A 27501-nucleotide genomic window follows, 5' to 3' on the forward strand; every position below is an offset into this window, starting at 1 on the left:
AATCTAATGAAATAAAAATGAATTGAATCACTAATTTGGCACATCATTGTGCACATGTTAGGCTGCACATCATTACATATATTGAGACAAATTAAAAAGAGTAGCCTACAAGTAGCAAAATATAACTAAATTGATTGAACATTAAATGTATTTGAATATGATTGAAAAAGTCCTACAGTGCCTTCAGAAATATTCATACCCCTTGAATTATTCTACATTTTGTTGGTATAGGCTGAATTCAAAATGGATCAAATACAAACAATTCTCACCCATCTAGAAAAATATATTTTTAAACATTTTTGCTAATGTATTGAAAATTAAATAGAGAAATGCCTCATTTACATACGTATTTACACCCCTGAGTCAATACTTTGTAGAAGCACATTTGGCAACAATTACAGCTGTGAGTCTTTCTGGTTAAGTCTCTTAGAGCTTTCCACACCTAGATCGTTCAACATTTGCCCATTATTCTTTTCAAAATTCTTTAAGCGCTGACAAATTGGTTGTTGAACATTGCTGGACAACCATTTTCAGGTCTTGCCATAGATTTTCAAGTAAATTTGAGTCAAATCTGTAACACTTCATTAAAGGTATTGTTGGATATTATCATCCTAATCCTAATATTATTCATATATAATATAAGACAAGTACTGGAAGCAATAGAACACGATGACAATTCTGGGAAACCAGGCCTGGCAGTTATAGCAGACTTTGAAAAGGCCTTTGATAAAGTACGACTGGTATTTACATAAAAATGCCTGGACTATTTTAATTGTGGAGAATCTCTTAAAGGTGTAAAATAGTAAATAATGGCTACTTCTCAGAAAGTATTAAATTGTCAAGAGGAGTAAAACAAGGTTGTCCACTATCGGCATATCTATTTATTATGGCAATCGAAATGCTATTCAAATCAGATCCAACTACAATATCCAGGGCTTAAAAAAGCAAAGGTGTCATTGTACGCTGACGATTCATGCTTTCTTCTTTCAGTTATTTGAAAATTAAATAATATCCTAAATATAATTATTTTTAAAACAAGCCATAGAAAGCTGGTTACAATTTCAGTTTAATCCACCAGAAAAGACAGAACAAATATTACAACAAATATTAAACTCAAATATACTAATTGATATAAAAAATATATATTTATTATACATTTGAAATAATGTACATATTTACAAGAAAATATATATGCGGGATTGGAAATACTGCAGACAATTGCATTGACAGAAGCCACAATCTATCTACAATATTAAAGCTGATCTACTACCTAAAAAAACATACAACATAATAATTTAACTCGGCCACTCAGGAACATTCACTGTATTTTAGTTTATTGTCCTGAAAGGTTAATTCATCTCCCAGTGACTGGTGCAAAGTAGACTGAACCAGAATTTCATCTAGGACTTTTACTTTTAATTCCGTTCCGGTTCTTTTTCATCCTGAAAAACTCCCCAATCCTTAACGATTACAAGCATACCCATAACATGACGCAGCCACCAAACAGAACACTTTATATTCTGGACAAAAAGTTAATTTCTTTGCCACATATTTTGCAGTAGTTAGTGCCTTGTTGTAAACACGATGCATGTTTTGGAATATTTTATTCTGTACAGACTTCCTTCTTTTCACTCTGTCAATTAGGTTAGTATTGTGGAGTAACTACAATGTTGTTGAGCCATCATCAGTTTTCTCCTATCACAGCCATTACACGCTGTATCTGTTTTAAAGTCCCCATTGGCCTCATGGTGAAATCTCTGAGTGATTTTCTACCTACAGTGTGCAGTGTGTGCACTAACTGGATGCATTGATACACCATCCAGTGTCCTGGTGCCCTTCTTTGCGAGGCATTGGACAACCTCCCTGGTCTTTGTGATTGAATCTGTGTTTGAAAATCACTGCTCGACTGAGGGACCGTACATATAATTTGTATGTTTGGGTTACAGAGATGAGGTAATCGTTCGAAAATCATGTTAAACACTATTATTGCACACAAACGCTTACTCCTGAATTTATTAGGCAAAGGGGTTGAATACGTATTGACTCAAGACATTTCAGATTTTCATTTTTCATTCATCTGTAAAATATTTGAAAACATAATTCCTCTTTGACATTATGGGATATTGTGTGTAGGCCAGTGACACACAAAAAAAATGTGGAAAAAGTCAATGGGTGTCAATACATTCTGAAGGCACTGTATAATATATATTAATAATGCGTTTTCATTTGAAGCATCATTTTATACTTCACTTGTTTATATCAATTGCAAAGACATTGGCAACTTTGTATTTGTAGTCAACTTTGTTCGGAAGTTATCGGTGGACGGATAAACCATGTGATTTTATGTTGAGCGGAGATCTTCTGGGTATAAAGCGACGCGGGAGGGCAAAAAAGGGTCTGACGATGCAGTTAGCTGTTCTTACGAGTGATCTGAGGCAGTCGTTAGAGCAAAAGCGTTTTCAAGTGATACGTTAATAATGATGGTTTCGGGAAACAGCTCGGAGATTTAACGATGCTCCTACGACGGTTCTAAAGATTAACTTAGCCTTAAGATGCTTTTTGGGAAACCGGGCCCTGTTCAGTCACTCCTTCAGGCTGCATTCTATAGTAGTATTTCACTCAGAATGATTCAGTGTTGTTTCATTTCTGTTCCCCCATTGGATTCAGTTTAATATTACTTTTAAATTATATAGAAAGGCTATATTTTAACTGAATGTCTTTGGGGCATGTAAAGATCTATATTCAAGTTTAATCCAACAGCAAGAAGGAACCACATCTGAAGCGGGAAACAGAATGATACGTGTTCCTCCAGGCTATTTTGAAGGTTGTATTTGTAGTACTTGTCCTATCATTTTGTAGTCCCTAATCCTTGGCTTCTCGCTCATCTCTCCCAGGTGCGGTGGCAAGCACAGAGGTCAAGATGAGGCTGCAGGAATTTGTCCTGAACAAGAAGAAAGCCCTGGCCCAGCGCAGCCTCAACCACTGCATGTCTACTGACCCACGCTATTGGTACGGGTGAGTATCTTACCCACACCCCACACCCTTACTCTTACCCAACTATAGGTCAAGTTGAACTTACTTATGCTGGTGCAATGTGCCAAATAATGACATGTCAGAACTCTCTGTTTTTCATGGAAGCTGCATATACCCCCCCCCCCAATCCACGTCCATCCTGATATAGTAGACGTTAAAGGATATGATGAGAATACAGTGGCTTACGAAAGTATTCACCCCCCATGGCATTTTTCCTATTTTGTTGCCTTACAACCTGGATTTAAAATATATTTTTTGGGGGGGTTTGTATTATTTCATTTACACCACATAACTACCACTTTGAAGAGATGCAAAATAATTTTTTTGTAAAACAAACAAGAAATTAGACAAAAAACAGAACACTTGAGCGTGCATAACTATTCACTCCCCTAAAGTAGATACTTTGTAGAGACACATTTTGCAGCAATTACAGCTGCAAGTCTCTTGGGGTATGTCTCTGTAAGCTTGGCACATCTAGCCACTGGGATTTTTGCCCATTCTTCAAGGCAAAACTGCTCCAGCTCCTTCAAGTTGGATGCGTTCCGCTGGTGTACAGCAATCTTTAAGTCATACCACAGATTCTCAATTGGATTGAGTTCTGGGCTTTGCCTAGGCCATTCCAAGACATTTAAATGTTTCGCCTTAAACCACTCGAGTGTTGTTTTAGCAGTATGCTTAGGGTCATTGTCCTGCTGGAAGGTAAACCTCAGTCCCAGTCTCAAATCTCTGGAAGACTGAAACAGGTTTCCCCTCAAGAATTTCCTGTATTTAGTGCCATCAATAATTCTGTCAATTCTGACCAGTTTCCTAGTCCCTGCTGATGAAAAACACCCCACAGTATGATGCTGCCACCACCATGCTTCACCAAGTGGATGATGTTCTTGGGGTGATGGGAGGTGTTGGGTTTGTGCCAGACATGACATTTACATTTACATTTAAGTCATTTAGCAGACGCTCTTATCCAGAGCGACTTACAAATTGGTGCATTCACCTTATGACATCCAGTGGAACAGTCACTTTACAATAGTGCATCTAAATCTTAAAGGGGGGTGAGAAGGATTACTTATCCTATCCTAGGTATTCCTTAAAGAGGTGGGGTTTCAGGTGTCTCTGGAAGGTGGTGATTGACTCCGCTGTCCTGGCGTCATGAGGGAGTTTGTTCCACCATTGGGGGGCCAGAGCAGCGAACAGTTTTGACTGGGCTGAGCGGGAACTGTATGACGTTTTCCTTGATGGCTAAAAAGCTACATTTTAGTCTTATCTGACCAGAGTACCTTCTTCCATATGTTTGGGGAGTCTCCCACATGCCTTTTGGTGAACATCAAACATGTTTGCTATTTTTTTCTTTAAGCAATGGCTTTTTTTTCTGGCCACTCTTCCGTAATGCCCAGATCTTTTGAGTGTACAGCTTAAAGTGGTCCTATGGACAGATACTCCAATCTCCACTGTAGAGCTTTGCAGCTCCTTCAGCGTTATCTTTGGTCTCTTTGTTGCCTCTCTGATTAATGCCCTCCTTGCCTGGTCCGTGAGTTTTGGTGGGCGGCCCTCTCTTGGCAGGTTTGTTGTGGTGCCATATTCTTCCATTTTGTTGTATAATGGATTTAATGGTGCTCCATGGGAAGTTCAAAGTTTCTGATTTTTTTAATAATCCAACCCTGATCTGTACTTCTCCACAAGTTTGTCCCTCGGTCCCTTGGTCTTCATGATGCCGCTCAGTGGTGTTGCAGACTCTGGGGCCTTCAGAACAGGTGTATATATACTGAGATCATGTGTCAGACCATGTAACACTTCGGTTGCACACATTTGGATTTTATTTAACTAATTCTATGAATTCTGAAGGTAATTGGTTGCACCAGATCTTATTTTGGGGCTTCATAGCAAAAGGGGTGAATACATATGCACACACCACTTTTCAATTTTTGAAATATATATATATATATATATATATATATATATATATATATATATATTTTTTTTTTTTTTTAAATAAGTACTTTTTTTTCACTTGAGCATTTTGGACTATTTTGTGTTTGTCCATTACATGAAATCCAAATAAAAATCCAGGGATTGGAATACTTTTGCAAGGCGCTGTAAGCAGTATAGTAATAGCGCCATCTCTCCTTCTGATACTAGGTAGAATTACCTCCATATTTCTTGCACCTTATGCAATCCACTCAGTTCTGCACAAGTGTACCTGGGTTAAAGGCTAAATCAGTGGTATACAATGTTGGCTTCGCCCTGATGGGGCGTCAACATTTGTATTCATTTTTTTATTCACTTTTTGGTGGGGGTGGGGGGGATAATTAAGATTACAAATGATATTATGGGACAATATACAAACGTTTTTGAGAAAGATAAATTAGAATATAAATATATATATAGAGTAATTGTTTTTATTGGTTTATTTGCATTTTGATAAGAAAGGAAAAGGGCTATCTAGAGATGAAAGTGTAATGAATTGAAGGTTATTTGTTGATGTAAAAATAGACATTTATCGATTTTATGGGTGTGTTATTAGATTTGGGGTGGGAAAATCCTGGTGGAAAAAATGGGGTCCACGCTGAAAAAGATTGAATACCAATGGGCTAAATGGTCTATTTAGGATTGGGTCTCACTGTCTGTGCCTCAGATCGAATCTACTATGCAGGACCAGTCTCTCTCTACCTCTGCTCTCTCTCTTTCCCAATTTCTCTCTTGCTCCCCTCCTCCCCCCTCTTTCTCCCCCCCCCCACCCCTACCTCTCCATCCCCAATCTCCCCCTCTCTCTCTCTCTCTCTCTCTCTCTCTCTCTCTCTCTCTCTCTCTCTCTCTCTCTCTCTCTCTCTCTCTCTCTCTCATCTCTCTCTGTTCTCTCTCTCACCTCTCTTCACTCAGACACGTAGCCCATCTCCCGGGACCTCTGCTGTCGCCTTCTGATATGGGGAAATAAGGAGGTGCACAGAAAGGGTTTTGAGAGGAACCACCCGATGAATATTAACACACTGGCAACACTCTCTTTCTTTTTCTTGAATTCTTTCACTTTCGCTCTCTCTTTCCTCTTTCTTTTTCTTTCTTTCTTTCACTACAGTAGTAGTGATGGTTTAAGCTGGAGTCCTTAATGGTGAAACTGCCACGTCCGTTTGGGATATTACAACAACAAAGAAGTTACTGCAAACGGCCAAATATGTACTGCATTTTTGTTGTTGCCACGCTACTTGACACACCTTTACCTCCGTTTCATCCACAAAACATAAACAATAAAAAAGGTACATCTGACCTGACTTGTTCTGTTCACCGGACGTGCTACCTGTCCCAGACATGCTGTTTTCAACTCTCTAGAGACAGCAGACTCTGAATGATCGGCTATGAAAAGCCAACTGACATTTACTCCTGAAGTGCTGACTTGTTGCACCCTCTACAACCACTGTGATTATTATTATTTGACCCTGCTGGTCATCTATGAACATTTGAACATATTGGCCATGTTCTGTTACAATCTCCACCTGCCACAGCCAGAAGAGGACTGGCCACCCCTCATAGCTTGGTTCCTCTCTAGGTTTCTTCCTAGGTTCTGGCCTTTCTAGGGAGTTTTTCCTAGCCACTGTGCTTCTACACGTGTATTGCTTGCTGTTTGGGGTTTTAGGCTGGGTTTCTGTACAGCACTTTGAGATATCAGCTGATGTAAGAAGGGCTTTATAAATACATTTGATTGATTGATACTGAGGTGGACAGTGGCACTGTTTTCCCTAATGCGGATTAAACCCTTAAGTCCTTGGAGGTTTAACTTCCCATTGGTGGTCTTTGAGCGTTAGTGAGGCTGGCGCTAGTTATCTTGACAGTTTTACAGGGGTTATACTTAGTTTTGTTTACTCTTTACTTGTTTATTTCCCCACCTCCCAAGACCACTGACAGCAGCCACATAAAAAGAGCACTCTAAGACAACATCGAACACCAGATATTTTATTCATCAAAACATGTATATATTCTGACAGCTACGGCAGCATTTTTATAATTGCCACATGAGCCAAAGACATGTCGGCCATGCAACCTAGACGGGCTCGCTGTGTAGTTGAGATGGAGGGGAAAGCCAGACAGAACAATTCAATGGGCTGCGAAGATGACAGCTGACCTCAAATGGCCCCGGCCAGAGGAAACATCAATGATATTCCTCTCTTAGCTATTAAGTGAGAAACATGAAGCCCTCATCATGTTTTACTGTCACACAGTGGAACATAATGGCAGTTAAGGAAGACGGACACAGAGACAGACGGGCACACACTGTTCAATGGTAGCTGAGGATAGACGGATACGCAGTAACAGAGATAGGCAGACAGACAGACAGACAGACGCCTGTTTCTCCCTCACACTACTGAAGCCACATCAACTGGCACGCACCATTGCTACCCAGTCAGACAGAGTGGCATGGACAGACGGGCAACATCAGCAGATCGTTCGCACACCAGCAGGCCCTTGCAATAGTAGTAGCTTTTATGGCTCCATCAGATCTGTTCCCGCTCGTTGCCGTGTCAGAGCGAGTTTGTTTACAAACACAGGGATTCGCACCCCTTCAGTCTGGGCATATGCATTGTAGGTAATCTGAGATGGCATGCAAAGTGTTGGGCCATAAATAAAAAAAGGTCTGCCTGAGAGGAGGTTGTGTGTGAACTGTGTGTCCTATGTTTGTGGTAACGCTCATGCGCCAGCCTCTGTGTGTGTGTGTGTGTGTGTGTGTGTGTGTGTGTGTGTGTGTGTGTGTGTGTGTGTGTGTGTGTGTGTGTGTGTGTGTGTGTGTGTGTGTGTGTGTGTGTGTGTGTGTGTGTGTGTGTGTGTGTGTGTGTGTGTGTGTGTGTGTGTGTGTGTGTGTGTGTGTGTGTGTGCGTGCTTGTGTGTGTCTGTTTGTTTGTTTGTTTGTATTTATTAGGGATCCCCATTAGCTGCTGCCAAGGCAGCTAGTCTTCCTGGGGTCCAAACATAGTCAGAAGTTTACATACACCTTAGCCAAATACATTTAAACTCAGTTTTTCACAATTCCTGATATTTAATCCAATTAAAAATTCCCTTTTTTTGGTCAGTTAGGATCACCACTTTATTTTAAGAATGTGAAATGTCAGAATAATAGTAGAGAGAATGATTTATTTCATCTTTAATTTCTTTCATCACATTCCCAGTGGGTTCGAAGTTGCAAGTGAGGTCGACTTTTGCTCTCTTTGAAGGACCCAAATGGAATATTGTAAATGTGTATTTGTCTTCCCTATGTAGGAAGACCCAGCACAGCTCCTTGGACCATAGCTCCCCTCCCCAGACAGGGATGTCCACTTACAACCACGCCATCCTGGGGATGTACGACTCCAAAGACAACTTCCCTCTCCGCAAGACAGGTAGACCTCCTCCACCTTACCCCTGGACCCTAACCCCTAACCTCTTTTCACGTTGGAGTTCACTATCAGTGTGTTTTTTTGCTTTCCTTGACTGTGTTTGAAGCTCTTTTTGAAAGCTCTTCCCTTTCCAACTTCCTCTTTCCAAAATTAAAACGAATCGGAACAGTTAGTTGGATTAAGTAAAAGTGAATAAGTGAATAGGTGTAAGCAATTTGGTGACAACTCCATTTGGCCTACTCCAACATATTAACTCCACACATCCGGGCTTTTTCAGATCAGCAAGAGGAAATGGGGCCAAAGTATTGAGCCAAAACATTTAAAGTAGATTTAGCCAACTGTGTTACTTTGTGCATGTTGTCATGGGTGACACAACAGTTGCCACCAGTGACACAGTGCGGGACTGATTTGTCACCAGGTCCCAGCGGTCTTTGCTGCTGGATCATTAGCAGTGTCCGTGTGTATAGCATTGTAGTGTTGGGGCAGATTAGAGATGATAGTGGGGTAGATTATCAACCCCAGTTACTACTATGATCCCTATCGTGACATTCAAGAGTTCTTCGTGACTGGCTAGTATAAGGAGAGTATCTCAGCATTTCTGCTGCTTTCTTATTTACTTTCTTTATTTATAAGGGTTTCTGTTGTTAAGATTGTGTATTTTCTCCAAGAAATGTGGTTCAAGAGAGCAGCAAGGTTATACAAATCATTACCAACATGAGAACAGTGTTGACATGAGAAACATAAGAAAACAAACCAACTAAAATAAGCAGGCTGTCTATGAAACATACAGAGTCTGATACCAAGCAGTTCTGGTTGGAGAGTACCCATTTCAAATCCTTTGAGAAACTCTACTACCGCTGTGGGGGCCAGGCAGTGATTATTCAGTTAGCGTCTGGGCTCGTTTGTACACGTCTGTCCCTGCTCATCCAGCTGGAGATCAACCTCAGTGTACTCTGGAGCACCGACAGCCCTGCCGCCTGTGGGGATGTGGACAGGAATGTGTTATCCCGGCGACGAGTGGGAATGTTATGACAGAAACAGGAGAGGGCCCAGGATTGAGCCTTGCTAGACACCTAAAGAGGAGGTGAAAAAAAATTGAACAGACAAACTTGGGTCTGGAAATGTTTAAGATTTGCTACTGTATACCTTGCACTGTTCACTCGGGGATAACTGCTGTACATCCACATTTCAAATACTTTATTTGAGTCCACAAATAATTTGCAAAAGGATACAAACATTGAAAAGGTGATAGATGCTCTATGGTGCGATTTGTGCGCAGCACCTCAGCTCAGGTACCAGGCTTGTAATATAATTTTGTGTTAAAGTTATACATTAAAACTACCATATGCATACTCCATATATTTCACCCCCCCTCCTTCCTAATTAAAGTCCATCTCCTCATATCACTTCTCCACATTATAGTCAGGTTGTGCTTTACACTCCCTCCACATACATTCCACACTCTCCACCCCGGCACCCCAGTCCACACCACCCCCTCATCTTTATTCTTTATCAGCTGTTTAGCCAAGCACGGAGACCTTATTGTCCTCACTGGGCTCTGCATGTTTTTTTTTATCTGTATTCTACTGTTATTAAACCCCTCACGGGTGAAGACTGCAGTGCGTGTCATTTCCACTTCTCTCCGCTCTGCCGGCGGCTCCCATCACGGCAGTCATAACTGCGGTGGCTGCACATTTTAATACTGTCGCGAGGAGGCTTTGTCTGTCTTTAATGTCAGAGGGAAAATGTCACACTTCTCATCCGTGTCTCTTCCGCTCCCTCGTATCATATCTCTAATATGAAACACGGGGATCTAAAATCCCCCCCAATGTATTTTCAATGTCTTCACTTAGGCAGTAATTGACAAGCAATGCCTATACAACTGACTAGCTTTTGAGATATTCATTTTGTTACAGTAGATATTCAACAACTATATATTGGACATAAAAATGTAAATATTTTTACATTGATAACCAACATCGATGTCTGTATATTGGAATAATAGTTACTTTGAACCAGTTTGGGATGTTTGAAACTATATATGGTTTTGATTCAGAGTTGGTTGAATCAGATCTTGCAAGTTGCACATTTACCTAATGCATTCAGATGGCTTTTATTCTATTTTTTTGTATTGTATTTGCAGCCCGCTTGTTTTCAGTTTGATGCAAGCAATCACACCGAAATCAGTCTGGCGTCGTGTTCTTTTGTTCACCGTTGATTTGAATAGGAATAGACAAAGCACCGAAAGAGGTCTCCTTTATGTACACCCACTGAGAATCATGGAAATTAGCGTAGCATTAGCATCTCCATGTTCATCAATTAGACCATCTTCATGGTAGTGAAGCTCATTCAGGCCTCAAACCATACACCTCATTACATGCCCATTCACAATGTGAAGTAGAGCCTCTTCAGTTTCCTGGATTATCTCCGTTTGACTCACTCGATTGTGTCTGTAGTAGTATGAAGACTGGACCCTCTCGGTCCCAGGAGCAATGTTATTTTCCAATATGTTTGTGGAGAAACCGAAGTGTATTTTTGTGTGTGGATATTTTAAGGCCACGTTTCCTTGCTGTATCAATGTGAACGTTTCATTAGCACTGAAGAAATGAGAAACCACAACGAGAATCTACCTTTTGAGCCCAGTGTAGTTTAAATTCACAGATGGTTATATTGTCTGTTATTTTCTGTGCCTCTGAGGTTAATTCCCATAGATGCACATTTCTCAGAATCTTGTCGATGAGTTCCAGGGAAACCTATATCGATTCTCTCAAATCTCTACATTCGAGTCCTTTTAATAAATCCAAAATTGAATGCACCTTCCTAAATGTATTCAGTAACCTGCACAGGGCTGTCATTCTTCAAATCCACTGAACATATGATTGATGTGTTTTGTATTAGAGAACCTGTTGTTGTACTTTTACCCCTTTTTCATCATATCCAATTGGTAGTTACACTCTTGTCCCATCGCTGCGACTCCCCTACAGACTCGGGAGAGGCAAAGGTCGCAAAGGTCGAGAGCCATGCATCCGAAATACTACCCTGCCAAGTCACACTGCTTCTTGACACACTGCTCGCTTAACCCGGAAGTCAGCCGCACCAATGTGTCGGAGGAAACATCATCCAGCTGGCAACCGAGTCAGCTTGCAGCCACCCGTCCGACCACAAGTAATCACTAGAGCGAGAAGGGACAAGGAAATCCAGGCCGGCCAAACCCTAACCAGGACAACACTGGGCCAATTGTGTGCTGCCACATTGGTCTCTCGGTCACCGCCTGGTATCGAACCCAAGGATGTAGTGACACCTCAAACATTGATATGCAGTGCCTTAGACCACTGCGCCACTTGGGAGGCGAGAACCTGTAACTTCTGAGTCTATCTAAAATATTTACTTTTATAGGCCTTTAATCAGAATTTCAATGTAGAGTCAATGGAGAAGTATTGAGCAGGAGCTTAGCATTTTGATACGGTTTAATTTGTTTACTGTCAATTGTCTCTAGCAGCGATTTCATCCCCTCACTTTTCTGTGTTTCATTCAAGCAAAGTGCTACAGAATGTTTGGGAGTGAATGCATCAGTAGCCAATACGGCGAAGTGTCAATACTAGCTAGCAAGACTTCCCCTCACTCAATTGTAGAAATAAAGGGAACAAGAAGAAGTGACAGAGAGGATGGGAAAGGGAGGGAGAGGGTTAGGGTTGGAATTGAGAGAGAGAGAGAGAGAGAGAGAGAGAGAGAGAGAGAGAGAGAGAGAGAGAGAGAGAGAGAGAGAGAGAGAGAGAGAGAGAGAGAGAGAATAAGACAGAGGCGAGAATTAAAAAGAGAGGGAGGTGAGAGAGGGGGAGCGTAAAAACAAATGTACTGGAGTCAGCAGACAGTGCAGTTGGGCCCCTGCAGTGGGTTGTTTGGCGTGGCCACACTAACACCCTTCAAAGTCACCGCGTCCCCGGTGAACCCCAACAGGCTCCTCCAGTCAGACAGGCCATAAGCCCCTGGTTCTGCCTGCATCAACACTTTACCCCCCGCCATATCTCCTATGGGCGTGAGAGAACAGAGAAAACCCTGGCACGGGCACAAACCTCCATCTACCAACTCCACCCACCCATCCATCCCCGACTCAGCCCTGTCTCCACTCCTGGCTACCAGCCACGTCCTTTGGCTCAGGCCCTTTGGGTATGCTTGAGCCACTCGGCCACACAGCAAATAAAGCTCAGCACTGAAGGCCCAATGGCAAATTTTACGCCTCTCTTATTTAATGTCTCTTTCCATGCAACTTTAGTGAGTGTATTATTTCTTCAGCAGTGTTGCAGTGTTTTACTAGTGTGACATGCATTTTATGTGGTGGCTGTTCTAGACTGATTTTTACTAAAGCGTGACAGGAGAGATGTGAAAGCTAATGCAGCATTTGCAGATGAGTGTGTTGATGCCTCTGTAGCTTAATCCACATCCACCAGTCTTCAGTTACAAAGCAACTAGTATCGTAAAGGTTCCAATGTACAGTTGAAGTCGGACGTTTACATACACTTAGGTTGGAGTCACTTCTTAGAGCTAGGGTCTATTTTCCTGAATTTTCGCCTGACTGATATAACCAAAGTAAACTGCTTGTTACTGTGGCCCAGAAGCCAGGATATGCACATAATTGCATTGGGTAGAAAACACTTTGAAGTTTCTATAAATGTTAAAATAATGTCTGAGACTATAACACAATTGATATGGCAGGTAAAGGTACAAAGAAAAACAACTGGAATTGTCTTTTTTTGAGGTCATAAGGTTCTTATAATGGAAAGATTTAGGCCCTATGTAATTCCAGCTCTCAGATTGCAATTCCTATGGTTTCCAGTAGATGTCAACAGTTTTTGTTGATTGTTTCACGCTTGTTTCTTCAAAAATGAGCAAGAATTTGAAGTTTTTGTAGGAAGAGTCCCGGTACAATATCAGTCTGTTCGCGCCCCACGAAGAGGATGCACGCTTACTAATTTTACTTTTCTATTGAACATACTTCTTTCCATATGAAACAGTATAGTTTATTTACATTTTAGGATACCTGAGGATTAAATAGAAATGGAGTTTGACTTGTTTGAACAAAGTTTAGCGGTAGCATTTTGGACTCCTTTGTCTGCATGTTGAACAAGAGGATTACTTAAATCGATGGCGCCAACTAAACAAACTTTTTGGGATGTAAAGAAGGATTTTATTTAACAAAACGACCATTCATGTTGTAGCTGGGACCCTCGGAATTGTAAACAGAGGAACATTTTCAAAAGCAAGTTATTTATTTAATCGCTATTTGTGATTTTACGAAGCCTGTGGGTGGTTGAAAAATATGTTGTTGTGGGGCGCGGTCCTCAAACAATCGCATGGTATGCTTTCGCTGTAATGCCTATTGTAAATCAGACAATGGAGTTTGATTAACACAAATGTAAGCTTTTAAATGATATAAGATACTTGTATGTTCATGAATGTTTAATATTACAATTATTTATTTGAATTGCGCGCCCTCCAATTTCACAGGATGTTGTCGACAGCCTATCCCTAAGAATTCAAACTCATTTTTCAACCACTCCACATATTTCTTGTTAACAAACTATAGTTTTGGCAAGTCGGTTAGGACATGTACTTTGTGCATGACACAAGTAATTTTTCCATCAATTGTTTACAGACAGATACACCTAATTCACTGTGCCTTTAAACAGCTTGGAACATTCCAGAAAATTATGTCATGGTTTAGAAGCTTCTGATAGGCTAATTGACATCATTTGTGTCAGTGTCAGTGGTGTATAGGTGAGGACGGAGTCAAGCGCAGGAAACAGTACTGAGTAAAAATAATGTACTGATGTGGATATATTGAAGCAACATATCAAGACATCAGTCAGGAAGTTACAGCTTGGTCGCAAATGGGTCTTCCAGATGGACAATGACCCCAAGCATACTTCCAAAGTTGTCGCAAAATGGCTTAAGGACAACAAAGTCAAGGTATTGTAGTGGCCATCACAAAGCCCTGGCCTCAATCCCATAGAAAATTTGTGGGCAGAACTGAAAAGGTGTGTGCGAGCAAGGAGGCCTACAAACCTGACTCAGTTACACCAGCTCTGTCAGGAGGAATGGGCCAAAATTCACCCAACTTATTGTGGGAAGCTTGTGGAAGGCTACCTGCAACTTTTGACCCTAGTTAGTATGTTAACTTCTGACCCACTGGGAATGTGATGGGGGAAAAAAGCATTTCACATTCTTAAAATAAAGTGGTGATCCTAACTGACCTAAGACAGGGAATTTTTACTAGGATTAAATGTCATTGATTGTGAAAAACTGAGTTGAAATGTATTTGGCTAATGTGTATGTAAACTTCCAACTGTACCTTCTGTAATAAGACATCTTGAATACCCCTCCTGCACCTTCTCACGAAATCCTGTAATACAGTATCTGCCAACAAAACCACAAGTAAACACTTGTATCCATCTGTGGCCAGTTTACTTCAAGACAGCTTTGTGGATACATGTAGTCTGCACCACCTTATTGTCAACTACTTCAGACTATTGTTCGCTTGGTCAGCCATATCGGGAGAGTCAGGCTAATTTTCACTGGATTGGATTATAATTTGTCCGGGGAATTGCATCTTTGAATGTGTTCCCGTACACTCCTGCTGCTAATGCATGGCGTTCACGACCGGGGCCGCCCCTGATCCTGTTAACAAAAGACTTTTGGACAAGTGCCCTCCGCCGCTCTTAAAAAAAAAAAATGATAATCAAGTTTAATAAGTTCAACCACAAGTTCAGCCCCTCAAATTGAAAGTGCACTTTCAAGAAGTGCTTATTCATTATATAACCCCACACACTCAAAGTCCTTTTGCTCTTCCCAAATGGGCCAGATCTATTCTCTGGCTGCACCTCGTTCTAAGTGCATTAAGACAGGTACATTTTAAACTCTTCTCCCTGTTTTTCATATTCAGGGATACACGGCGTTGAAGGGAAAGGGCAGGAAAACAAACAGCAAACTTTCCCTAAACCAAATATCCACTGACTGCTATTATGAGTATGTGTTAAGTATATGTTGTTCTCCAAATCACGTAAAAATTGTATCTGATCATTTATGCATATGTTATTGGATGGTGCCCTCATTGATCATGTCCCCGCGTATAAATATCTAGGTATCTGGATTGACGAATAGCTTTCTTTCAAAAGGCATGTTGATGAGTTAGTTAAGAAATGAAGAATTAAAATTGGAATAGGAATAGGAATAGGTCATGCCTTTCATTAGATAGCAGAAAACAAATCATTCAGTCGACTTTCATACCGGTTATAAACTATGCCAATATTGTCTATATGAATGCAGCTGCGACTTTATTGAAGCTATTGGGACACAGTTTATCATGCTATGCTTTAATACTGGCTTTAGGTTTGGTACACATCACTGCATTCTGTATCAGAAAGTAAACATTGTCCTCTTTGAAGTCTCGTAGATCGATGCATTGCAACTTCCGCCGTACCTTACTTTATTTTTTTATCTTAAGACATACAAGATATCAGATCCGGTCTCCATAGTTAGGTAAATCTGCTTGTAGTTTTTTGCTTTGCACCTTACTTGTGGAATGATCTCCAAGGCTCTCTAAAGTTGGATGAGTTGGTTCCACATTCAAAAGGCTGATTGAGGACCTTTTTACTGAACAATGTTTGTTTTCTATGATTTGTGTTTTTCTTTTCGTGCATTGATGTGCATACTAGGATAGGATAAGTAATCCCTCTCACCCCCCTTTAAGATTTAGATGCACTATTGTAAAGTGACTGTTCCACTCGATGTCATAAGGTGAATGCACCAATTTGTAAGTCGCTCTGGATAAGAGCGTCTGCTAAATGACTTAAATGTAATGTAAATGTAAATATTGATGTGCATTGATGTGCATATTGATGTGCATATTGATGTGCATTGATGTGAATATTTATGTGTATTGATGTGAATATTGATGTGCATATTGATGTGTATTGATGTGAATATTGATGTGTATTGATGTGAATATTGATGTGCATTGATGTGAATATTGATGTGTATTGATGTGAATATTGATGTGCATTGATGTGAATATTGATGTGTATTGATGTGTATACAGGGCACATCTGTGATAGAGACCTTGGTCTCAGCATGACTCTGTTAAATAAATGTTAAATAAAGCATTTTAATAAAATAAAGCCAAGATAGTCCCATGGGCCTTGCCCGACTTGACACAGACGTGGCATTGAGTCCTACGCTAATGAACGTAGTAGCGTGCCTTCTCTTGCCGGACCCATTTCACACGAGGTCACGGGCCAAGTCAAAGGGTCAACTGGTTTGGTCTGGATGAATTGAAGTAAAGGGAGAGAGGGGAAGGATATGCCAGTATGTGCTGCTGGGAATAAATCTGTCAGTGACTAGGGGTGAAAGACAAGAGAAATAGGCTCGTGAGTGGCAAGGCCTCAAACATTTTTCGATACCCCTACCCGAGGTAGAACAAAACACAATCATGTTTTTTCATATTTCTAATGCCTCCCATTTATGAAATGGATGGTTGTGTAAAAATATGTTCCTGCAAAAGTGGTTAAATTAAAAGATTGGGACACCCGACCCTAAACTAAAAATGTGCAGAATGATGCCTGGCTGAGGTGGATGGGCCACATAAACTCATGTAACCCAATATTGCATAAATGTGGAATACATGTAGTCAGTTGTCTTCCATACGTACACAAATAAACAGCATTAGGATATCTTAATGCACCTTGGAAATATAGACCTGTAAACACAGAGATACAATAGGTGGAAATATCAACTATGAATATTTATGATGAATGTGAGATTTACTTTCTGGTAGCTGATTAATAGACAACTTTCCAAGTAAAATTTGCTCTTATTCAGTGCTGTATGGTCCTGTCTGTCAAAAAATACATACAGTTCTACATCTTTTGATGTTGTGGCTATTGCAATCGGCTCTAAGGAAAACAAGTGGCCTCAGACATCGAAATGAAATGTTTTGTAGACCAAGGTTCCCTGAAAGATGTATATTTAGCCCCTGCTCTTGTAATTTAGTCAGGGGGCCACCACAGATGATCTTTTGGGCCGTCCTGGATTTAGCCTCAAATCCAATATGGCGCCCAAATCCAACATGACTGCCATAATACCATTTGATGGAGTTCAAATCACATGTAAATATTTATTTTTGTAAAAAAAAAAATCTTCCAAAAGGTTTCTTAAGCTGTCCACATAGGAGCACCCTTTTTTGGTTCCAGGTAGAACATTTTGGGTTCCATGTAGAACCCTCTGTGGAAAGTGTTCTACCTGGAACCAAAAAAAGGTTCTTCAAAGGGTTCTCCTATGGGGACAGCCAAAGAACCCTTTCAGGTTCTAGACAGCAGCTTTTTTCCAAGAGTGTAGATGGTAGGTATTTTTTTCAGAACTGTGTTCAACACTCATGGCCATAAAGGCTGTTTTGGTGTAAATACATGTTATTCTGAATCCAATATGGCCAACCTAATTACACTCAAACACCTTCACCTGCATATAATTTGCCCTGTTATTTTGTCTTGCCTCTGTTGTGTTCCAGTAAAAATCAGCCGTTTCCAGCTACAATAGTTATTTACAACATTAACAATGTCTACACTGTATTTCTGATCAATTTGATGTTATTTTAATGGACAAAAACATGGACATTTCTATGTGACCCCAAACATTTGAATGGTAGTGTATTTATTTTTTTAAATATCAAAAAGTAACACAAAAAAATTAAATAACAATAACGAGGCTATATACAGGGGGTACCGGTACAGAGTCAATGTGCGGGAGTACAGGTTAGTCGAGGTAATTTGTAAAGTGACTATGCATAGATAATAAACAGCAAGTATCAGCAGTGTAAAAACTGAGTGGGAGGGGGGTCGTCAGTGTAAATAATCCGGGTGGCCATTTGATTAATTGTTCAGCTTGGTTTGGTTGTAGAAGCTGTTAAGGAGCCATTGGATCCTAGACTTGCCGTGCGGTAGCAGAGAGAACAGTCTATGACTAGCGTGCCTGAAGTCTTTGACCGTTTTTAGGGCCTTCCTCAGACACCACCTGGTATAGAGGTCCTGGATGGCCAGTGATATAGTTGGCAGTACATACTTCCCTCTGCCATGCGGTCAGAGGCCAAGCAGTTGCCATCACTACCTGCCAAATCAGGTAGCGTAAATTCAACCATGCTCTCGATGGTGCAGCTGTATAACTTTTTGAGGATCTGAGGACCCATGCTAAGTCTTTTCAGTCTCCTGAGGGGGAATAGGTTTTGTCGTGCCCTCTTCACAACTGTATTGGTGTGTTTGGACCATGATAGTTTGTTAGTGGTGTGGACACCAAGGAACTTGAAGCTCTCAACCTGCTCCACTACAACCCCGTCGATGAGAATGAGGGCGCGCTCGGTCCTCTTTTTCCTGTAGTCCACAGTCATCTCCTTTGTCTTGATCACGTTGAGGGAGAGGTTGTTGTCCTGGCACCACACGGCCAGGTCTCTGACCTCCTCCCTATAGGCTGTCTCATCGTTGTCGGTGATCAGACCTCCCACTGTTGTGTCATCGGCAAACTTGATGATGGTTTTGGAGTCGTGCTTGGCCATGCAGTCATGAGTGAACAGGGAGTACAAGGGGGGACTGAGCGCGCACCCTTGAGGGGCCCCTGTGTTGAGGATTAGCGCAGCGGATGTGTTGTTACCTACCCTCAGGACATGGGGATGTCATGCCAGGAAGTCCAGGATCCAGTTGCAAGTAAATGTGCAATAGATTATGGTCATTATGTGCTAAACTATGTCGAATATTGGCCTGTTGGAAAATACACTCCCTACTACATCACCCAGTTCAGGCTGAATTTGATTTACACTACCCGGTCAAAACTTTTAGAACACCTACTCATTCAAAATATATTTTTATTTGCACAGTACAGAGAGATCCCTGATTAAAACCTGCTCCAGAGTGCTTAGGACCTCAGACTGGGGCAAAGGTTCACTTTCCAACAGGACAACGATCCTAAGAACACCCAAGACAACGCAGGTGTGGCTTTGGGACAAGTCTCTGAATGTCTTTGAGGTGCCCATCCAGAGCTCGGTCTTGAACCCGATCAAACATCTCTGGAGAGACCTGAAAATAGCTGTGCAGCGACACTCCCCATCCAACCTGACAGAGCTTAAGAGGATCTGCAAAGAAGAATGGTGAAAAACTCCCTGAATACAGGTGTGCCAAGCTTTTCGAGGCTGTAATCACTGCCAAAGGTGCTTCAACAAAGTACTGAGTAAAAGGTCTGAATACTTATTTAAATGTGATATTTCAGTTTAAAATGTTTTATACCCTGTTTTTGCTTTGTCATTGTGGGGTATTGTGTGTAGATTGATAAGGGGGTAAAAGCATTTGAATCAGTTTTAGGGGTCTGATTACCATCCTAATGTACTGTGTATGTCAAAAATAAAGCTTACGTTCATCATACATTTTGTGGTAGAGATATTCCACCCTTTATATCTCTGTGTTTACAGGTCTATATGTCCAAGATGCATTAAGATATCCTAATGTTTTTTGTTTGTGTATGTAGGGCAGATAACTGACTACTTGTATTTCAACATTTTTGCAATGTCAGAGCTTGCAAAATTGGTTACATGAGCCTATACCCCCCCCCCCAACCATCTATTTCATAAATGGGATATATTAGAGATGTGAAAAACATGGTTGTGTTTTGTTCTACTGCGAGTAGGGATATCTCCAAAACTAAAGCTCTTTTTGAGGATTGGCCACTAAATCAAATCAAAGTTTATTTGTCACGTGCGCTGAATACAACAGGTTACAAGTTACAGGTTACCTTACAGTGAAATGCTTACTTACAGGCTCTAACCAATAGGGCAAAAAAGGTATTTGGTGAACAATAGGTAAGTAAAGTTTTTTTTAAAACAACAGTGAAAAGATAGACTATATACAGTAGCGAGGCTACATACAGACACCGGTTAGTCAGGTTGGTTGAGGTAGTATGTACATGTAGATATGGTTAAAGTGACTATGCATATAGTTTGGCGGATGGTTTGGCGGATGGTGGGACACAATGCAGATAGCCCGGTTAGCCAATGTGCGGGGGCCACTGGTTGGTAAATTGAGGTAAATTGAGGTAGTATGTACATGAATGTATAGTTAAAGTGACTCTGCATAAATGATAAACAGAGAGTAGCAGCAGCATTAAAAGAGGGGTTGGGGGGCACACAATGCAAATAGTCCGGGGAGCCATTTGATTACCTGTTCAGGAGTCTTATGACTTGGGGTAGAAACTGTTGAGAAGCCTTTATGTCCTAGACTTGGCACTCCGGTACCGCTTGCCATGCGGTAGTAGAGAGAACAGTCCATGACTGGGGTGGCTGGGGTCTTTGACAATTTTTAGGGCCTTCCTCTGACACCGCCTGGTGTAGAGGTCGTGGATGGCAGGCAGCTTAGCCCCAGTGAAGTACTGGCCCGTACGCACTACCCTCTGTAGTGCCTTGCGATCAGAGGCTGAGCAATTGCCGTACCAGGCAGTGATGCAACCAGTCAGGATGCTCTCGATGTTGCAGCTGTAGAACCTTTTGAGGTTCTCAGGACCCATGCCAAATCTGATTAGTTTCCTGAGGGGGAATAGGCTTTGTTGTGCCCTCTTCACGACTGTAAGATAGAGAGATGATAGGATCTCCCAGATTGGCGCTTGACAAGGGCCGTGCTCCGCTCCCCTGATCATTGTGTATGCGGCAATTACAGTCGCCTCTTCGACACACCCGCTATTGTGCTCTATCCCCCTATCCGTCTGTCCACACACAGAAATTAGAAATGGCCAAGAACGAACCCCGAGAAGTCCACCAAAAAAACACACACACACTTGTTTAATTGCGAGCATTTGACAACAAGAGCTATTCATTAGCTGAGCATTGAGACGGGCTTGATGAAGCTTGGGGGTCGGCGACAGCTGCCAAGACTGGAAACTCGTTACCCGTACTGCTGCTCGTCCTTGTCACATGTTTGGAGCTCATCTCGTCAAGTCTCTTCTCATCTGCTCCATCGGTCTTTCCAGAAGTAGCTTGTTTATGGAGTAGCTTGTTAGCTTAACTAACTGCCCTGAACCGGCTTACCCTTCTGATGTACCATGTACAATGCTTCATTTCATTCTAGTTTCATTCTAGGCTCCACAGCACAGTGTGTTGTTTGGGACTATTGATTGTGTACTAACGTTGGCTACTACCTACACTGTAAAACGCTCTCAATTAAAGCGCTCTTCTCTGAGAGTTTCAGAGTGGGGTGATGTCACCTCAGATCTGTACTGAGCACAGGTCAGCCAAAGTCGGGCCGGGGGGAGGTGGTTTGCTGGGGTCTGGAGTTTTTTCTTTCTTGTTTCCAGACAGTTTCAGACGGCAGGAGAGAAGAGTGAGAGCGGAGTGACAGACATGATGTGCAGTAGAGAGCGAAAGCGCTCGTCTTTGCCAGTGATGTCTCCATAACTATATTCATTCATGTTTTGCGGAAGTATTTGATTTGATTCAAATGAATCCCATTTTTACAGCGTGCTGCTTGTCATCTCAAGCCCTCAATAGCAATGCCAACAAAAAAAGCCTTCCTAAGAACTGCGTATTCTTCCCTCCGATTTCTGTCATTTGTGTTGTGTACGTTCTGCTCTATAGTTGTGTTTTGATGGACCCCCGCTTCCTCTCTCTAGCCTCTGAGCCCAACTTGAAGCTCCGGTCCAGGCTAAAACAGAAGGTAACGGAGCGCAGAAGTAGCCCACTTCTACGCAGGAAGGACGGTCCAATTACCACCGCCAAGAAGCGCTCTCTGGACATGGCTGGTAAGCTTCTGCCAGCCCAAGTGGAACACTTAATATATAATATAATAATATATGCCATTTAGCAGACGCACTTGCGCGGCCCTTGCGTCTATGACTTCAGTACTTTTCTGTAGGTTGAAATCAATAGGTTTGCAACCTGGTACATTGATCAGTATGCATGTTGTGTGGGAGCCTCATGTCTTGTGTTTTATGTTTTTTTTTTTGTAGAATCGGCCTGCAACAGCGCTCCTGGCTCGGGCCCCAGTTCGCCCAACAACAGCTCCAGTAACATCACCAATGAGAATGGCATCGCTGGCTCCATGTCCAGTAGTTCAGTAGAGGTAAGCACTAAGCAGCCACATTTAACCCACATTAAACTGATAGCTTACTGTGACCATGCAGAAACCAGGAGCCTCTGATATACTGTACTGTTCTCTTTTCAATCTGCTCTGATGTTGACTGTTCCCAGTCACATTGCTGAGGGCTGTTTGCTTAATATGGCCCGAGCCAAACGGTATGTTTACGTCCCACCTGTTAGTTGTTGGCTCACACTGTCAGGCGTGTGCGTGTGTGACTGTTTGTGTGTGTAAGTATGTGCACATGAGTGTGTAAATGCAAGTGTCTCTGTGCATAGGGTATGTGCATCTCTGTATCCTTGTGAGTATCTAAGGCTCTGAGCGTATGTGTCTCTGTAAGCAACATGTGCTCCAGATGGCCAGTGTAGACAGGAGGCCACAGGGGTCTGGGGAAATGACCAGACAGGGCTGTTTATTTTTGCAGAGGGGCCAATTTGTCTGGCCTGTGTCTGTGTTTCAGTGTCTCTTTCTGACTGTGTGCTCCTCTGTTTGCAGGCCTCCCCGGCCCACAGGCTGGCTGGCCGAGAGGGCCCCTTGAGCCAGCTGTCTCTGTACACATCGCCCTCGCTGCCTAACATCACCCTGGGCCTGCCAGCCACCGGCCCTTCCAGCGTTAGTTCATACACCCACTTTTCTCTCGTTCTTTTAGTTTTTACTTTCGTTCTTTCTTTCCGTTCGTTAGTATCTTTCTAACCTGACATTTCACTCCCTTTCTCTCTAGCCCACTCCCCCCCACACTCTCTCCACCGCCTTCCCCCAATTTCTTATTTTCTCCATCTAACTAGCTATTTCTCCCCATCTTTTCTCTCACTCACTCTCTCTTTCCTTCTCTCGCTCTCTCTCCTTTCTTTCTCCTCTCCTCCGTCACTTTGAGGGCTTGCTTGCGCACATGGCCCTTTCAGAGTGGAAGAGTCTACATAGAGGAGGCCCTGTCTAGACCTAGTCCATCTGTCATATGTGGCTTTTCAGCCTCACTCCATTTCAGAAAGGCCCCGTTGAGAGACAATGACCAGCAGTCAGTGACGCATGTACTACCCCCCATCTCACTCTCTCTCACTCTATATCCGTTTCCAACTCTTCCAAGTCAGTTCAGGCAGAACGTTATTAGTTCACTGTAGTTCACTTATATATTTTGCCCTGTAATGGTTTAGAGGGAAATTACACTACAGTTAGATGTTTCTTGGTTTGCATTGGGGGCAGCTTTTCTCCTATCTCTCACACTCTCTTTCTCTCTCTCTGTGTCTCTGTCTCTCCCTCTATTTGTCCCTTCGGATGACGTCGGGCCAGCAGGAAGGTGACAGGCATTCAATGCACGATAGACTGCAGCAGGGCTTCCCCATAACCACTCCCTTCATCCCAGGGGCCCACCTGCCCTCCTACCTGACCGACGGGGGCTCGGCACACAACCCCCTCCTCCAGCACATGGTCCTCCTGGAGCAGTCCCAGAACCCACTAGGTCTGTCCTGCTGTAAGCATATCCACTCCGTCTCAGGCACATAATCTCCAAAACCTGGTTTTAAAAGGAGCACCTTGCGTGATGGTTTCAGTGGCGGCTGGTGAAAGGAGGAATGTGGTTGACATTTCCATTCCAGCCAGTACAATGAGCCTGTCCCCCGGGTTTAAAGTGACAGCAGTCTCCACTGGTTGAGTACTCGATGTTACTTGAGAATCATCCTATTCGTGTTGTGTCTTTGTTTTCATGTGTTTCAGGCCTTGGCGGAATGCCCCTGCAATCGTCCTCCATCCACAAGCTGCGTGGGCAGCACCGTCCCCTGGGGAGGACCCAGTCGGCCCCTCTGCCCCAGAACGCCCAGGCCCTGCAGCAGCTGGTGGTCCAGCAGCAGCACCAGCAGTTCCTGGAGAAACACAAGCAGCAGTTCCAGCAGCAGCAACTCCACATCAACAAGGTGTGTGTGCATGCATCCTTTGTTATTTTATGTAGGAATAGAGAGGGAGTTGTGTGTGCGTGTGTGTGTGTGTGCGTGTGTGTGTGTGTGTGTGTGTGTGTGTGTGTGTGTGTGTGTGTGTGTGTGTGTGTGTGTGTGTGTGTGTGTGTGTGTGTGTGTGTGTGTGTGTGTGTGTGTGTGTGTGTGTGTGTGTGTGTGTGTGTGTGTGTGTGTGTGTGTGTGTGTGTGTGTGTGTGTGTGTGTCTGCTGCATTATGAAGCAACAGGCTCAGCAGCAACAAAACAACTGTACATCGGCAAAGTATTGCCTGTCCTGTGTGCATGTTATGGAGGAAGCCGCGTCCTTCTATGGTCGACAGGAAAGAGCTCAGTGTGTGTGTATTTATGTGTGTGTGGTGATTAGGGAAGATGGAGAATCATAAGAATCATAAGGTCGGAGCAGGGTGGGGGTGTAGAGATAATTATTGCTATTTTTCTCCCTCTTGAATTTCTCTTGTATTGTGACATTCCTGAGGGTTATATGGTGGGTCTAATCCTGGATGCTGATGGATTAAAACTGTGTTCCAGCCGGTGTCTATTCCACAAGTTACCTCTGGCTATGACATTGTAATACCTATTTAGTGTTCCATCCCACTGCGTAATCTACTGTCTCATCAGCCCAACCAGGCAATTTAGAAACTTGATGTCCACTGTGAAAAGTATCTAGACATTTCCCCTTTCTTTTAGACTACCACTTGGTTTTCAACAGCATAGATTTGTATAAACCTTGCTGTCTCTCTCGCCGACGTTTGCAACATCGTTTCAATATTGAAATTCGATCTCCACTGTCCCATTGAGGATTAGCGTGTCACGATGAGACTGCTTTTCTCAAACAGTTGAAATCATGAGTCAGCATAATATTTATGGATATATACAGTCGGGCAAAAAAGTATTTAGTCAGCCACCAATTGTGCAAGTTCTCCCACTTAAAAAGATGAGAGAGGCCTGTAATTTTCATCATAGGTACACTTCAACTGTGACAGACAAAATGCAGAAAATCACATTGTAGGATTTTTTATGAATTTATTTGCAATTTATGATGTAAAATAAGTATTTGGTCACCTACAAACAAGCAAGATTTCTGGCTCTCACAGACCTGTAACTTCTTATTTAAGAGGCTCCTCTGTCCTCCACTCGTTACCTGTATTAATGGCACCTGTTTGAACTTGTTATCAGTATAAAAGACACCTGTCCACAACCTTAAACAGTCACACTCCAAACTTCACTATGGCCAAGACCAAAGAGCTGTCAAAGGACACCAAGAACAAAATTGTAGACCTGCACCAGGCTGGGAAGACTGCATCTGCAATGGGTAAACAGCTTGGTTTGAAGAAATCAACTGTGGGAGCAATGATTAGGAAATGGAAGACATACAAGACCACAGATAATCTCCCTCAATCTGGGGCTCCACGCAAGATCTCACCCTGTGGGGTCAAAATTATCACAAGAACGGTGAGCAAAAATCCCAGAGCCACACGGGGGGACCTAGTGAATGACCTGCAGAGATCTGGGACCAAAGTAACAAAGCCTACCATCAGTAACACACAACGCCGCCAGGGACTCCAATCCTGCAGTGCCAGACGTGTCCCCCTGCTTAAGCCAGTACATGTCTAGGCCCGTCTGAAGTTTGCTAGAGAGCATTTGGATGATCCAGAAGAAGATTGGGAGAATGTCATATGGTCAGATGAAACCAAAATAGAACTTTTTGGTAAAAACTCAACTCGTCGTGTTTGGAGGACAAACAATGCTGAGTTGCATCCAAAGAACACCATACCTACTGTGAAGCATGGGGGTGGAAACATCATGCTTTGGGGCTGGTTTTCTGCAAAGGAACCAGGACGACTGATCCATGTAAAGGAAATAATGAATGGGGCCATGTATCGTGAGATTTTGAGTGAAAACCTCCTTCCATCAGCAAGGGCATTGAAGATGAAACGTGGCTGGGTCTTTCAGCATGACAATGATCCCAAACACACCGCCCGGGCAACGAAGCAGTGGCTTCGTAAGAAGCATTTTAAGGTCCCGGAGTGGCCTAGCCAGTCTCCAGATCTCAACCTCATAGAACATCTTTGGAGGGAGTTGAAAGTCCGTGTTGCCCAGCAACAGCCCCAAAACATCACTGCTCTAGAGGAGATCTGCATGGAGGAATGGGCCAAAATACCAGCAACAGTGTGTGAAAACCTTGTGAAGACTTACAGAAAAAAGTTTGACCTCTGTCTTTGCCAACAAAGGGTATATAACAAAGTATTGAGTTAAACTTTTGTAATTGCCCAAATACTTATTTTCCACCATAATTTGCAAATAAATTAATTTAAAATCCTACAATGTGATTTTCTGGATTTTTTTTATCTCATTTTGTCTGTCATAGTTGAAGTGTACCTATGATGAAAAATACAGGCCTCTCTCATCTTTTTAAGTGGGAGAACTTGCACAATTGGTGGCTGACTAAATACTTTTTTGCCCCACTGTATGAAAAGAAATGTCAATAGAAAAAGAGGTGAAACAAAATGAAATGCAGCTCGTTTGCTGTCTTTCCAGCTTCCGTTTGAAGTGGTTGTGTTCGCTGTGTAGTTGGCTAGTAGCTCCTCTGAACAGTGTCCTGGCGTGGGAGAAAATTCCAGACTGCGTTAGACGTAGTGATAATGCCCTCGAATCCTATGTTTTGGAGGATATATTGGCACGGTTTGCTGGCTCTCTTGACAGTACACAGTTGAAGTCGGGAAGTTTACATACACTTAGGTTGGAGTCATTAAAGCTCGTTTTTCAATCACTCCACACGTGTTAACAAACTATAGTTTTGGCAAGTCGGTTAGGACATCTGCTTTGTGCATGACACAAGTCATTTTTCCAGCAATTGTTTACAGACAGATTATTTGACTTATAATTCACTGTATCACAATTCCAGCGGGTCAGAATATTACATACACTGAGTTGACTGTGCCTTTAAACAGCTTGGAAAATTCCAGAAAATAATGCCATGGCTTTAGAAGCTTCTGATAGGCTAATTGGCATAATT

At 42.4% G+C, this 27501-nt stretch overlaps 1 protein-coding gene across 2 annotated transcripts in view; it reads left to right on the top strand.

Moving 5' to 3' along the window:
• Positions 1-27501, top strand: part of LOC124043774 (histone deacetylase 4-like) — a 129031-nt gene that overhangs the window by 41841 nt on the left and 59689 nt on the right. The window contains exons 4-10 of one of the 2 annotated variants that reach the window (XM_046362715.1): positions 2895-3015; positions 8272-8390; positions 22077-22205; positions 22413-22525; positions 23036-23152; positions 23831-24008; positions 24251-24447. In XM_046362715.1, coding sequence (XP_046218671.1) covers positions 2895-3015; positions 8272-8390; positions 22077-22205; positions 22413-22525; positions 23036-23152; positions 23831-24008; positions 24251-24447 — 974 coding nt within the window. The remainder of the gene's footprint in view (positions 1-2894; positions 3016-8271; positions 8391-22076; positions 22206-22412; positions 22526-23035; positions 23153-23830; positions 24009-24250; positions 24448-27501) is intronic. The other variant, XM_046362716.1, reaches the window with a different exon arrangement.

Source organism: Oncorhynchus gorbuscha, linkage group LG09, assembly GCF_021184085.1.
Source record: "Oncorhynchus gorbuscha isolate QuinsamMale2020 ecotype Even-year linkage group LG09, OgorEven_v1.0, whole genome shotgun sequence".
In the NCBI taxonomy this organism is placed as follows: domain Eukaryota; kingdom Metazoa; phylum Chordata; class Actinopteri; order Salmoniformes; family Salmonidae; genus Oncorhynchus; species Oncorhynchus gorbuscha.